This window comes from Lineus longissimus, chromosome 19 (genome assembly GCF_910592395.1).
Source record: "Lineus longissimus chromosome 19, tnLinLong1.2, whole genome shotgun sequence".
NCBI lineage: Eukaryota > Metazoa > Nemertea > Pilidiophora > Heteronemertea > Lineidae > Lineus > Lineus longissimus.
Window position 1 is genome coordinate 10,947,316 of NC_088326.1, and position 14,824 is coordinate 10,962,139.

General features: G+C 41.3%; 1 protein-coding gene across 2 annotated transcripts in view; it reads left to right on the plus strand.

The window, feature by feature from the left end:
• Positions 1-595: 595 nt before the first annotated feature.
• LOC135502896 (exostosin-1-like) overlaps positions 596-14,824 on the plus strand; it is an 89,707-nt gene continuing 75,478 nt past the window's right edge. For both annotated transcript variants that reach the window (XR_010449836.1, XM_064796084.1), the window contains exon 1: positions 596-1,622. Coding sequence is in view for 1 of the 2 variants with exons in the window: in XM_064796084.1 (XP_064652154.1) it covers positions 700-1,622 (923 nt within the window). In the remaining variant the exon portion in view is untranslated. The remainder of the gene's footprint in view (positions 1,623-14,824) is intronic.

Below are 14,824 nucleotides of genomic sequence, written 5' to 3' on the forward strand. Positions count from 1 at the left end.
GACATTTGGAAGCTGAGAGCTAAAGATACGCCTTAATTTAAAAAAAGCTTTAAGGGCTTTGTTATGAAGATCACGCTTTGCCTCAGCAAAAACGCCGGAGGCTTGAAAAGTAATACCAAGATATTTGTATTTACCAACATTTTCCAGCTGGTGTTGACCAATCATGAAGACAGATTTATCAATTCTTCCTGCCTTATTAAATATGAGAACTTTTGTCTTCTTAACATTTATAGTCATACCCCAAGAGGAGCAGAAATTATTCAAGCCATTCAAAGCTTGATAGGTGTCACTGCAATCACAAATGAGTCAACCTCCTGGGAATCCCCCTACGTCATTATTGAAAACGGAGTTTCTGAGCGTATTGTTAGGGCAAAGTTGGGAATCCCCCCTATAAATGAATGATTATGACTCGAAATGTGATAAAAACTAATTGATTGAATAGCGGAGTACCAAATCTCCCTCTTACAGAAAACTTGAAGCAAAATATTGCTGCATTGTTTGATAAGACGGCTTTGTTAGAACGGCTCCAGATGGGAGCTCTTCAAACTGCCGCCATGCACATGACTGAATGAAATTCAAAATGGCCGAAGCCTTGTCTTTCGTGTGAATGAGCTCCGTGTTTTTGTGTTGATTTCTCCTAAATTAAAATCCCAATGTGGATATAAGTGTAATAATCGGGTAGACGATGACCAAAACTCGATGCAGGCGAAAAAGCGGTATCTTACGGTTTGTGTAATAGGAGTTACGCTGCTTAGTTGCTACTATTTCTATGGTGTGCATTTTCACAGTGTACAAGATGGCGATCTCCACAAGAAAGAAGCCCTGTTGGTTCGGACTGAAAGGTCGGCTGTCCCTAGTCGATCCTATGTGGATTTTGAGGATTTCCGGAGTGACAGGGACATGCACATCTCCCCGCGACAAAGGCGGGACACGGGGCGCGTCACAGAAAAGCGCGGCCGCTGTAGAATGGAGACATGTTTTGATTTCTCGATCTGTCAAAAAGATTTCAAAGTTTTCGTTTACCCCACTCAGGATCGTCTTTCAAACAGTTACAGCAAAATTTTGACAAATTTACGAGAGTCCCGATACTATACGACTAATCCGAAAGAAGCGTGTATTTTTGTTCTGTCCATTGACACACTAGATCGTGATACATTAAGTAAGGATTACATAAAAGGCGTTCAGTTGAAACTCAACAACTTACTTCTTTGGAATAATGGAAAAAATCATATAATTTTCAATTTGTATTCTGGAACTTGGCCGGAATACTCTGAAAATTTAGGGTTTGATATAGGTGAAGCTATGTTAGCTAAAGCCAGTATTTCTACACGGAAGTTTAGAACAGGGTTCGATATCTCCATACCGCTATTTTCTAAAGAGCATCCCTTAAAAGGGGGAGAAAAGGGGTCGCTACTTGCGAACAATGTCCCCCCAAAACGGCAATACCTCCTCGCTTTTAAAGGAAAGCGATACCTTATAGGAATAGGTTCCGAGACTAGGAATGCGCTATATCACATTCATAACAATGAGGATATAATTTTACTCACGACATGTAAACACGGGAAAAATTGGAAGTCCGTGATGGATGATAGGTGCAAAATAGACAATGTGGAATATGAAAAGTAAGCGCCTTTTTTGTCTTGAAAATGTAGCCCTCACAGGAAATGGATTGCGTACATGTCATATTTGTGACCCAAGCCCAATCTTTAAGCTTTGCTGTGTAAACTCATTGTATATCCGTCTGTCCAGTGGGCAGTGGCGTGGTTAGCTGAGCGGTCGCCACTAAAACTTGGTGGAACCCCATAGCAGAGCCCTTGAGGTTTCCCTAACTTGCCAGTAGCAGTGCGGCAGCTAACCCTGTTTAGTGGCCACCAGAGCGCCGTTGGCAGTTAGCTGCACTTTGAATAACCGGGCCAAACCAAAGCCTCCACGAAGATCTGTTAAAAGTCTTAGTACAATGTATACATGTACCAGTAAAAGAGAGGGTTCTTTGTGGAATCCCAGACCAACATGAAAATATCCATGAATTCTTTGTGAGGGTTGCATACTACATGTAGTCCTAGCTTCAAATTTGTTTACAGAGTCCGTTTTCCAGCTCTAGGTGCTCTTCAAATTTAGTATTCGTCTCCTTCATTTTGGTTCCCCATATTTTTTCCAGGTTTGAGAATGTCCAAAGTTATGGCCGCGGGATTTTTGTGCTCTACATACATGAAGCGGCTTCTGTTAAGCCCCTAGGCCTAAGCATGTTTTTTTACACTCGAAATTAAAGAAGGGACACTTTGAAATTGGAAATCTCTTTCAAAACTAAATAGACCCTCCAGAAATCATACAGTATGTGGGAGACTTGAAAATCTAATTCTGTGAGCGGTCTAGCAGAAGCCTTGGGGAGAGGGATAGCTTTTCTAGGGTGAAATTGTCTTCTTGGTTTTAAAACAACCTTGTATCATACCATACCAAGATTTTTATTGGCCTTCAGTGTGTTGTACATGTTTTATATATAAGCATTCCTTGCAAGGACTTATGGTTTTACACTACAGGTAACTCAATGTTGACCAGTAATACTACAGGATTTCAAGTAGGCCCAGCTGGATTAAAAACTTATAGTTTTGCCCTACAGCCAACATTCTTGCCAATGCACTTCACAGAATTGTTTAACAAATGCAACCAAAAATATATTTTGACAGGAGTCAATTGAATTCTGAAAATATTTTTTGTGTACCGATAGCTGCTTGTAGTTAACTTTTAAAGTTAACGGAGCTTAGCCTTTGAAGTGAGGCGCAAAGCGCATTAATTTGGGCAACAATCCAAAACAGTAGTGCCAGTTTAAAATATTCCAGGAAGGCCTATCCCTGCACTGTGTAAAATAAAACTGCTTGTCCAGGTATGGGTTAGTAGACATGTTCAAGTAATTTGATTGAACATTTACAGGGCAGTCAGCACTTTAGTTGATTATTCCAGTTTGCACAATTGACCCCTTTCCCAAGGAAGTTTATGTCTGGAAAGAAGGTTAAAACGTTCCGATGGCATTGTGTGGGCAAGTTCACATAAATTGCATTAAAAATTCTGTCAGATTAGGTTGCAGACTGTCTTTGAGTGAATAGATTGGTTCTCCCCGACCCTGTCTTTGAGTTTTAACAGAGAACATTTTTTCGTTAGGGTTTTGAACTTTGAAGTGCAAATTTGCATGCCGGACAGTCAGTTCTCCCATTCTCTAAACTGAGACGGGCACTAAAATGAAATTTTTCGAGCTTGGAAAAAAGTTAAAATGTTGATATTAGTTCATTTTCGGTATAAACAAGGTCGGTTTTCCTGAAAAATCCACTGGCATCTCCCCTTCTGAACCCCGATATATGGAATTTTCGACCTTTCGAAATAAACTTCCCTGCATCTCTAAATTCTCTGCCAAGATGTACCTGCAAAATTCATCTTATGTGCAAGTTTGCGCTGATTGTTCCCATAGCATAGGCGAATATATAATATCGAATGTTTTGCCCGATTAGTTTACTACATAAATATTTTCGGCTAATTTTCGCTGTGGTTTATTTCAGAATGTTAGAAAGAATGGTGTCAGCCCTGCACATTCATTATGAACATTTCAATCACAGCATGTTGGAGCATTCTATTGTCCTAGTGTTTTTCTCGATGACCCTGGTTGATCTTTGGCGTGTTTCGGTGGTTTTAGTAGTTCAACAAGTACATTCTAACTCTTACAATCTTACTCCAAAAAAGCTTGCAAGTGTATAGGGACAGAGTTCTAACTGAATGTGGTTATTTTGATGTAGGGGAGGGTAGAGGAATAAAGGAGTAGCATAATCCATTTTCAATCACCAAGGTCTCCCCTACACCTAATAACCCTGCATTCCATCTCCTTAGTTGCCTAATATTGTATTCTAGTGTTTGATGTGTACAGTAATACTTTTATCCCCAATCAAGAGAGGCTAGCATAAATATTATTCTTTGGTTGTGTAACGTCTGGAAATATTTTTCTTTAGCAGACACTTTGTTTTGATATCAATGCCAGTCGGAATTGTTGCTTGGGGCAGGCATTTATACACCAACTACATGTAATGTGCCTGCCAACGACTGAACGAGCGATTCAAATCACCGCCACCTGCAAAAACTGCATGCAACGATAATTGCTCATCTGCCGTCATCATCGCAGGTCGCAACCTGAGGGTCGGTATCAAACCAAGCAGTTGCCGGTTGCAACTTGAACCTGCAGACATGAGTCCTTTTGTTGCATATTGCTGCTATTATAATCGCAGGTCTGCGTTGCAAATTGCTCATTTGCGCGGTGCTTTAAGGAGCCTGCAGACAGGTGATTATATTGTGGCTTTATTGCAGCATCTTGCAGTTATTATCGCTGTGAAGAGTGATGTATGGGATCGCTTTTCTTTAGGAAATTCGTCCATTGTTTGGTTGGATCTGTGATTGTACTGTGTGTGATGATGAACATGTACAATGTACAGTGCATTGGTATTGCAGTGTACTTGTGCTGTTCTGCATACATGTGGGCCATGTTCTACTGGTTACAGGAAAATTCGTCCCCGGATAATTCGTCCCCGGATAATTCATCCCCGCAAATTCGTCCCCGGATAATTCGTCCCCAAGGAAAATTCGTCCCCGGATAATTCGTCCCCGAGGATAATTCGTCCCCTAGGAAAATTCGTCCCCAGATAATTCGTCCCCGAGGATAATTCGTCCCCGGATAATTCGTCCCCGAGGAAAATTAGTCCCCGGATAATTCGTCCCCTAGGAAAATTTGTCCCCGAGAATAATTCGTCCCCAGAAAATTTTTACAAAGTTGAAAGTTTCTGACTTTACTTTCTAAGACCCTTAAGTCTTGTCGAATGGACTGTAGTAATACCTACTACTTTCGATTTTTCTCATTCAGTGTAACATCTCTCTTTACTACTCTACTAGCTAGTTACCTGCCCCACTATTTTTATAGTAGGTAGAGGTAGGCAGGCAAAATATTTTATTGAAGAATTTAGAGCTTTTCTTTCATTCTGACCAGTAAAAATACTTATTTGAAGAAAAACAAATTATATCGCCTGCCTACCTCACCTGCTATGAAAAAAGTGGAGTAGGTAACTAGCTAGTAGGGTAGTAAATAGAGATATAACACTGAATGAGAAAAGTCGAAAGGAGTAGGTAGTAGTTATTACTAGAAAGTAATGTCAGAAACTTTCAACTTTTGTTAAATTTTCCGGGGACGAATTATCCTCGGGGACGTATATTCCGGGTACGAATTTTCCTCAGGGACGAATTTTCCAGGGACGAATTATCCGCGGGGACGAATTATCTGGGGACGAATTTTCCTCGGGGACGAATTTTCCAGGGACAAATTTTCCTCGGGGACGAATTTTCCAGGGACGAATTTTCCTAGGGGACGAATTTTCCGGGGACGAGTTTTCCGGGGACGAATTTTCCGGGGACGAATTTTCCTAGAGCCTGTTCTACTATTCTAATTGTAATAAAAATAACAGTTTGTTATTGTATGTAACAACCTATTCACCGAGCTAAATCATTATCATATAATGACCACCAATTCAGTATAATTGCAGATTAAAAAAAACAACAATTTCTTCATAATTTATGTTGGTCTGGTAACTGACTGTTTTGAACCTGTCTGGTCAACATTTTTTAACTCAGACTCTTCAGAAATCATTTAATTTAGAAGATATTGCTTAAAAAACCATCAGCCACTGGGGTCTCCATCGGAGTACGTTTTACATACCCTCAAAAAGGTGTACGCTATCAGATACTGGTATCCTATCACCCTGTTCATGTTTGAGTTGAACGCTGCGAACTTCAGAAAGAGCATCCAATATCATACATGTACGTGACCCAATGTTTTCAATTATGAGACTTGCATTTAGCGCTAAATCAACTGGTTTCAGTCGCTCACATTATTACCGCTCACTATTGGCCTGTGAATTCATGATTCAAGCTCTACTCGAGTAGTATTACAGGTCCGAGCTGCAGCTATACAGCACTCAGGACTAACTTTCATAATTTGCCATTCTGCCAGCTAGGTACCCACTTACTCCTGGGTGGAGAGAAGCAAGTAAGTCACAAAAAATGCCTTGCTCAAAGGCACAAGACGAAACAGCGGTGATCATTCCAAGAATCGAACCCAGGACCTCCTGATTATGAGCCCAGTTGAGTGCTCTATAGAACCACTATGCCACTGATCTCACTGATGATGTCCTCATGTACAATTGGAACAGTTCATCACTTAAATAGTTCCTCAATTCTGTAAATTATTACTGTCTCAGTTCTAATTGAAATTCTGACTGGATTGAGAAAAAAACAATTGTTTCATTTTGTAGGATTGGAAAATTACTACATGTAATTGTGTTGGCTCTGGTTTGCTGTCTGAATAATGAGTATGGACAATGTGATGATATTGATCATCCATTTCTATGAATTCCGGCTATGTAAAATTGGGTTGAGGGGAAACATAGATTGGTGATTATCATTTAATGATTTTAGGATGTAATGGCATAGCGATATCAGGAAAGACCTCATGAACAGCATGGCTGGTGGAGGACTTATTCCCTGCGGTTTGACAGTTTAGATGTAGAACCTATTTTATAAGGCCACACATTTTCAATAAGTTGGATTACGAATGAAACTTCAGATCCAAAACTTATGTGGGTGGGGCGGAAATTTAAAAAAATTCTATCTTTCTTTAGCTAGTGTAATAATTTGAAGCGCTGACTGAAGCAATGAAACTGCACAGGATTTGGCACTGTCGAAGTAAGTCCCAGGTCTGCGAGTACACTTTTGGAGTATCAATACTCTTTTTGACCAATGCTATTGCTATACTCCTTGACTGCCAGATTTTGTAAAGGAAAATGTATCAGACGTTGGTAGAAATCACCAGGATACTCCAAAAAAAGTCCAGTAGAAATATTATTTGGACATCTTTGAGTGGGTCTACGAAAGTACTGGACCATCATAAGGACACCAGATGAAATTGAAATGCTCAACTTCCTCTGGATCCGGGTGTAAGTTTTGAAGCAAAATTCACTGCTTGGTTGTTGTGGTCCTCTAGCCCTGGGGAGGCTAACCAGCCTGTTTAGTCTTTCTGCACCTGGAAACCAGATATAGCAGCACTCCTTCTGCAGGTGCCCAGAATTATAAATGAATAAAATGTAAACTGATTCATAACATATGGGATGGGTTGATAAAAATCTGGCCGAACATTCTGCTTAATGCATTGCATCTGTTCAAAGGGAGCGAAGGGCATTTCTTCATAGGGAGCTGAGGGTGGCTGTTCATAGGGAGCTAAGGGCGGCTGTTTATAGGGAGCTGGGGGCATTTCTTCATAGGGAACTGAAGGTGGCTGTTCATAGGGAGCTGTGGACTGCTGTTCATAGGGAGCCAAGGGCGGCTGTTCATAGGGAACTGTGGACTGCTGTTCATAGGGAGCTGAGGGAGGCTGTTCATAGATAGCTGAGGGTGGTTGTTCATAGGGAGCCAAGGGCAGCTGTTTATAGGGAGCCAAGTGCAGCTGTTCATAGGGAGCTAAGGGCGACTGTTTATAGGGAGCAGAGGGCGACTGTTTATAGGGAGCTGTGGGTGGCTGTTCATTGGGAGCCGATGACTGCTGTTCATAGGGAGCCGTGGGCAGTTGTTCATTTGGAGCCAAGGGTCAAAAGAAACATTTGATTTGTTTTTCCATCGGAATACTACTGTGATTGTGAAGCCTGAAGGCATACCGAATAAATGATGTTAAATGTTGGGCGGGGATGTTAAACAAGGGCTCCTTGTTGGGTCAGTGCATGGGCCTGTCCTTTCCTCGGACGACGTGGCTTTAATAGGCTTTAGTACCCCAAGAGTGGTATGCATGACAGTGGCTATTCCCCGGCAGTAGGCCACGGCCTGTGCAACTATTTCACACCCTGGCACCCCGGTGGCTCATCTAAATTTGGTAGGACCCTGTCTTGCCCTGCTCAATCGCCAGAAAACATTCCTGGCGTACATCAAGGATGTACCCAGGTGGATTGGGTAACTGACAATAGCGCCAACCCAATAGCGCCAACAAGCCATTGTAAACATGTTTAGAGTCTCAAGACAGCTACTGGTAATTGGGGTTCAAAAGTTCAGAGTGTAGGTATGAGGGGTGGATCAATCTTGGATCCAGGAGGATCCAAGATTAACGAAGTTGATGAGGTTGTTTACTTCCATCACTCGACTTTTGCTTTTGAAAAACCAAAAAATAATTTGATAAATTTATGAACTTCGGACTAGTTGTGGCCACTTCATGTGAACATCAAGAAGAAGAATGATGATAAATTTAGCTTTTGCAGTGAAACCTCCCTTAGCGGACACCTCTATTGGCAGGACACCCTCTCTATTCTGGACACTGACTTACTGATTTTTGTTACGAATTGCTCATTTCCATTCAATATGATCAGGACACCTCTCTGTAATCAGGACACCTCTCTATATATGAAAGTACTTTTAGTCCCAAGGGTGTCCTTAATAATAGAGAGGTTCTACTGTAGACCCTTATCGGCTAGAATTGTAAGCTGTTTCCAAGGTACTCAGTGTAAATGATGATGCTTCACCATACACACAGTGAACGCACAGAAACCGATCACTATTAAAATTCCACGGTACGCACCTGTTGGTATATTTTTTCGACCTTGGACGAGTTGATTTCATTTCGTTTGATTACGTCCTGGCGTGCAGCCTATTCACTTCACTAACCCGCGTACAAGTGGAAAAAAATCTCCAGTTTCGAAAAGTAATCGTGGTGCTGCCCCCTATGAATTGGAGTAAACACTATAACTGTACACACAAAGATATGCACAATAGAATTCTATTGTGAAAGGGAATAGCGATGTGGTGAAAAAGTGAAATCAGGAGGCTGACCGATGATTGACGGATCACTCATCCAATTATATTTGATTGGCTGATTGATTAATTGATGAATAAGTTAGATGTTTCCTAAATTGCGTCCATCTTTTCTCAGCTAAATACACAAAAGATTACAAGACTTTGAGGTGTACATGTAATTCCTGGTTAGGGGTTAATGTGGCCATCTTCAGGTGACTAATATGCACAGTAAAGGCCCTGGGTCATGTCAGATTCAGCACTATATATATTCCTCGTACAAGCGTGAATAATTTCGACATACTGTGAGATGTGAGAGACCCCTATTGACGACTTTGTGTAACTTTATCTTGCCTGGCTAGCTTCTGTCTATACTGCCCCTTTAAGGAGTAAAGTTGCTGCCAGAAATGCAATCTGTCTGAGTGTCATGGCACTTAATGGTTTCAAGAAAATGTGTCATATGACAGGACCAGTTCATTGGAAACACTTAAAAAACCAACGCAATAAAAATCAATTAAATCTAATAATTAGGTAATCGGTATGAGAAGTCCGTGGTGATAATTAGTGCTCTGAATAGCCATAGGTAGAAATTGGGTCAAAGATTTGCGTTTTTCTGAGTATCATTGTTGTTATGATTGCTCTGCCAAGATAATAATCGTTAGGAAGAAAATTACGTACTGTAGACCTGGTAATCTTTGCGACCGTTTTATTTTCGTGATTTGGGAGGCAAACGCAAAAAGAAATATTGTGAAAATTTCAACTCTTATGCATGAGCCAGTAAATTACCACAGCAAACACGGAAGTGTACCCCAAATTAAAAATTAGGAAACGTTTAGCATTGCGAACATTACTCAGTCAGTAATTGTTTTGTTGGCCAACCGCCCGAACTTTTCCCAAAAAATTGAACAGACGTCTGATGTCTGACAGTGATAGATTACAAATCGGCTGCATTTGGGATCTCGGACTTAAAAGTGCAAATGTTGCAGAGGGGGCTAGACGTCATTCCTGTTCTTCTTCAGCGTTCAATCTGCGCTTAGAGCAGCCTGTGTTATTCTCCAGGGAATATTTCCTGTTCAATTCAAAGTAACCTGCCATTCGCGTTTTAAAATGCTACTACCGTTATTTACCAATTAGGTTAATTGGGTAGTGACCCCATTTTCGTTCAGGTATGCAGATACCACCGCACAAGCTACTCATGTTTCTCACTTAGTGAGGATTTTTGCTTGTTTTATGGTGCAAATCTCTGATGATTTGTCAAACTATCTATTTTGTATCCATGTCTCAATCATTCTCATTCTACCATAGCATGATTTAGCACAGCCTATTTAGGACTTAAAAAACAAAGGATTAAAATAGTATTAATTAGCAGGTTTATGATTATGGATTGACCACTCCAAAACATGTTACTGTTTGCCATTGTTTGTATTTCTGTCTCTAACTTATGTTGTTTGTAACAGGTTTTCTTGGTGAATCTAATATTATTGTGTAGCATTCAGGTTTTGGACTCCAGACTGGGAACACACATAATTGGTTTTCCCAGATTGTGAGTGTACTTGGGTGTTATAAATTACAAGAAGTGAACAGAACTCTGCATTCAACTTATTTCTACTGCTCGTCCCTCCTATTCTCTTCCCCCATACTACTCATGTTTCTCACTTGGTGAGGTCTTTTGCTTGCCTTGGCATCGACACCAGATACAAAGGCTTGCTTTTATGACTCATTCCAACAAAGACTGTGAAAAGACAGGAACTTTTTTTAAATGGTAGCCTATGAAATAACGAAATTCATTTGTCCAAGATCTAAAGTTCTACGTGTCATTGTGTGTAGACTTAAATTACTAAATTCAACCCTGATGAGCATGTGCACGCAATTCTACCAATTTGTGTCTATTTGACCCAAGCAACTTTCAACGCTTTCTCACCCAGTCACTGACGGACCCTTCTGCCTCCAACTACCTAATCACAACTATAAATCCCCCACAGGGATATTTGGTCACATTCTCCGACTTCCTTTTGCTACCATCAATCATCTCTTCATCCCCGTGTGGATCGTTTTACCGATATTGTGCGGAGTAGCAGCTGTGTCCACGACGATTGCTTTCCTTCTGACGCCGTTTTCGCACTAGCCTTGTCACCTTTGCAATATTGGCTTTCAGTGGATTTGATCTCGGCGCTGATCTCTGAGTCGTGTGGTCTCTGGTGGTGTTCACGGTCTCCACCAGGGGTAACGTCTCTCGTTTTACATTGGGCGCCAATGAAATGAAGTTGCTGCCAGCTGAATAACTAAACAATGAAATAACGGAACAACTCTTGAAATATATCGTGTAATTTGTCAACTCCTTTATCTTCTCCGTTCTCTTCCCTTCCTCTTTAACGACAACACTTACAACTGTCCCTTTCCCATCCATGCAGACCAAAGACCATGAAACTACGATTGTAGGGAAGACATCTCTCGATGAACACAGTTTAAGTTAATAATAATAATAATAATAATAGTCTCTTTTATAGCGCTATTCCATGGACAGAGTCCTTGCTCACAGCGCTCAAGTTGCATAACAAGAAACTCACCCTCACCACACCAGTACTCATCAGCCGTTTTCAGTTGCCATGAGAAAATAGTGTGTGTGCTGACACCTGGCCTGGCTCTACAAGAAACTGACCTTCTATGACACCAAAAGTTCTTAAATAGACACTTTCGATCTATAGCCAAGAGGAAAACAGGGTCTAATTTGTTGACACCCAACCTTCCCCATCCATGCAGGCTGACGACCATGAACATATAACTGTAACGAAAACACCTCTCTTATTGACACAATTAGAACTGGCTCTTCCAGAAACTGACCCCCAGCAACACCAAACTTTCATCAGGCAGTTTCGTTGGCCAAGAGGAAAACAGGGTCTGACTGTGCTTACACTTGGCTTTCCCCCCACCCATGCAGGCCAAGGACTACGAACCTACAATTGTGGGGAAGACATCTGTCTAATTGACACAGTTAAGTGGCACTGAACTAAAGAGGAAAAAAGTGTCTGACTGAGTTGACACCCTGCCTCCCCATCCATGCAGGCTGATGACCAGGAACATATTGTAACGAAAAACACCCCTTTAATCGGCACAATTAGAAAAATTGGCTCTACTAGAAACTGACCCCAAACACCGAAACTCCATCAGGCATTTCAATAGCCAAGAGGAAAACACGTAATGGGCTGGCACAGATTACACGGAGAGAAAAGCCTCAAGTGGTCTCATTGACTTGCTGGAGGTCATTGCGCAATCTGTCTAGTGGAAACCTCCACTTGACCATTTGTCTTCCTTTCTTCGGCTTGCTAATGTTATGTCAAGTCACTTGAGATTGCGTAAGAGCTATGATAGCATTTTGTTGTGTAGCTGGTTCCTCCGGCAATCTTTGGAAACAATGCTTTTGCCACAAGGACATTTGCTTGTGGCCAACTTCTGAAATCTGGTTTATAAGCAATTTAGTTTGGCAAGTGTCATTGTTATGGTCCTACTTGTGTGGGCAAGGCCATGGAGTTAAGTTAATGGGGGACGAGAAGACAAGGCCTGTGAAGGTTAAGAGAGCCGCAATAACTTGGGAGGCCGAGGGGAAGTTGTTCACTTTGCAGGAAAAATGGTTCAGTGTTGTTGGACATAATGGTTTGGCATTGAGATGAGTTGCTATGTTGGTCAAATTTGTCCGAGAATAGAGTTTGACAGAAGAGTTTCACCCAAAACGTCTTAATGTATCAGTTTTAATACCATGTCACACACTTTCACGTGACCATAGGGGCTAAAAGTCCCATGATAATCAAATGGCCTAGTCGAGGCTAGGAGGGAAGCAGGGATGGAATAACATCATCAAGAAATATAGAGTTCCGATCATGCGCAGGGAGAATGGGTTGCTGGTTCAGCATTTTAAACTTCCACAATATAATGTTTACTCAATGGGTTAAAACTTATCCGCAGTAATCTGTCGTAATATCGTTATAAGAGCTATGCGATAAAATGTTTAGTAGGTTATTGTAAATTGCTGAGGTCCTTCAACTGTGTCAGTGACGATATCAAAGTCTATAGATTGACACATTTCCACTGCGTTGATTGATGAACAATGTCAGACTGATTGATGTCTTCCGGTTCTCGAAGTAGGCTCTCGTCTTAAAGGGGTACGCCGTTTGTACTTGTGGGTTAGGAAAATAGAAATGCATTCACACACAATGCTGTGGTGCAGCTATCATGCATGCAACTTTGCTGAAACGTGGTCTATCCGTCAACACCACGGTAAGGTTGACATTTGTATTCAGTACGATTTTAAGCAATTGGAATGCTTCAAATTCAATTTCATATTTCAATTTTTAACGAACAGCGTAGGCCTTTTAAAGGGACACTATAGGCAGCAGCTAGGCAGGCAAGATATAGTTGCACAAAGTCGCCAATAGGGGTCTCTCCCATCTCAAAGTCAACAAAATTATTCATGCTTGTACTTTTTGGAAATATGATTAGTGGTGAATCAAACACGACCCAGGGCCCTTGCTGTGTGTATTAGTCGCCTGAAGATGGCCAAACTAGCCCCTCTGCTCCTGCCTATAGTCCCCCTTTAACACAGGAACATTCTGCTTGGATCTGTTGTGAGACATTGGTCGTCTTGGTCAAACCAGCTTTTAAGAAGAAAAAACACAATTTCTTGGTCCTGGTTTTGCTACAGGTCAAGCCAAGGCCCAACGCCCCCCACACCCCAACATTTCTCTTGAACAGTCAAGCCGATCTCCTTCAGTGGGAATGCTCTCACAATTAACTGCAGAGGTGGAGGGACATCAAATACATTGATAAAGGATGCATGCTAAAGTCAACAAAGTGATATCGATCATGTGTGCACAGATGTATTTGCACGGCTTATGTCTCCGCTCTCAACCATTCACTTCTGGAGACAGCGATATCCTTCCTGGGACTCGCTTGAAGATATCTATTCAATACAAGAAGTGCTCTTCGTCAACAAACATGGCAAGAGAACTGGTGATATGGTACATTTCTTATCCTGTGCTTTCAACTTACAGCAGGTGTGGGGTTTGAGCAAAATTCTGTAAAATTTCCATTTGGCTACTAACTGCTGTTGTATAGCCTAATTCTTAACATGCATGAATTGTCTACCGAAGCACAATGGTCCCTGGCCTAGTCATGGCATACATTTTCCTTGGCCATTTCATTAAGCAAAAGATAGTCCCAGGAAGGATATTGCTGTCTCCAGAAGTGGATGGTTGACAGTTCTGTCAGCAGAGACATAGTCCATGCAAATACATCTGTGCACACATGATCGATATCGCTTTGTTGACTTAAGCATGCATCCTTTATCGTTTCCTGTACCACCAATGATTCTTACATTATTATATCAGTCTGTAGCAACTAACGATTTTCTGTACATCATTATTTTATAAACAATGAAATTGGAATGGGTTTAAAAAGCTTTCTTTCAGCAAGTCATGTCAATAACCGATATCAAAATCACATGGAGAGATGCGTGGCAGTGTAATTGGTCGGAAAAGTAACTGAGAAGGCGTTTCTGGTGATTTCTTATGTTACATTGTTGTCTTTATTTCAATATTGATATAGTTAGAAAGCACATGATGTTATTGATTTTAAACTAATTATTATTTACTTGTCTTGTCTATTTCAGGTAAGTAAACACCGACATTCGAAATGATTTTTGAAACCACTAAAGGTAAATGCAGCAGTTTAGACGCAGTGTTCATCTCCCTATACCTGCAGATTTCCTTGGAGTAGGACTGTCTTGGATCAAGCCCCGAAAAAGTCTTTGTTGGGGTGGACTGGAAAGGCTGGCTCGAGGAATCGATACGGAATGGGAAGTATTGGTTGCCTCACTAAGCACCGCAAGGGTGGAGCTCAAGACGAGTGTAGGCCAATGCCAAGCTAAGCCTATTGACCTCCACAAACGCTGTTTCATGGGGGTCAATGACGTCAAGATATA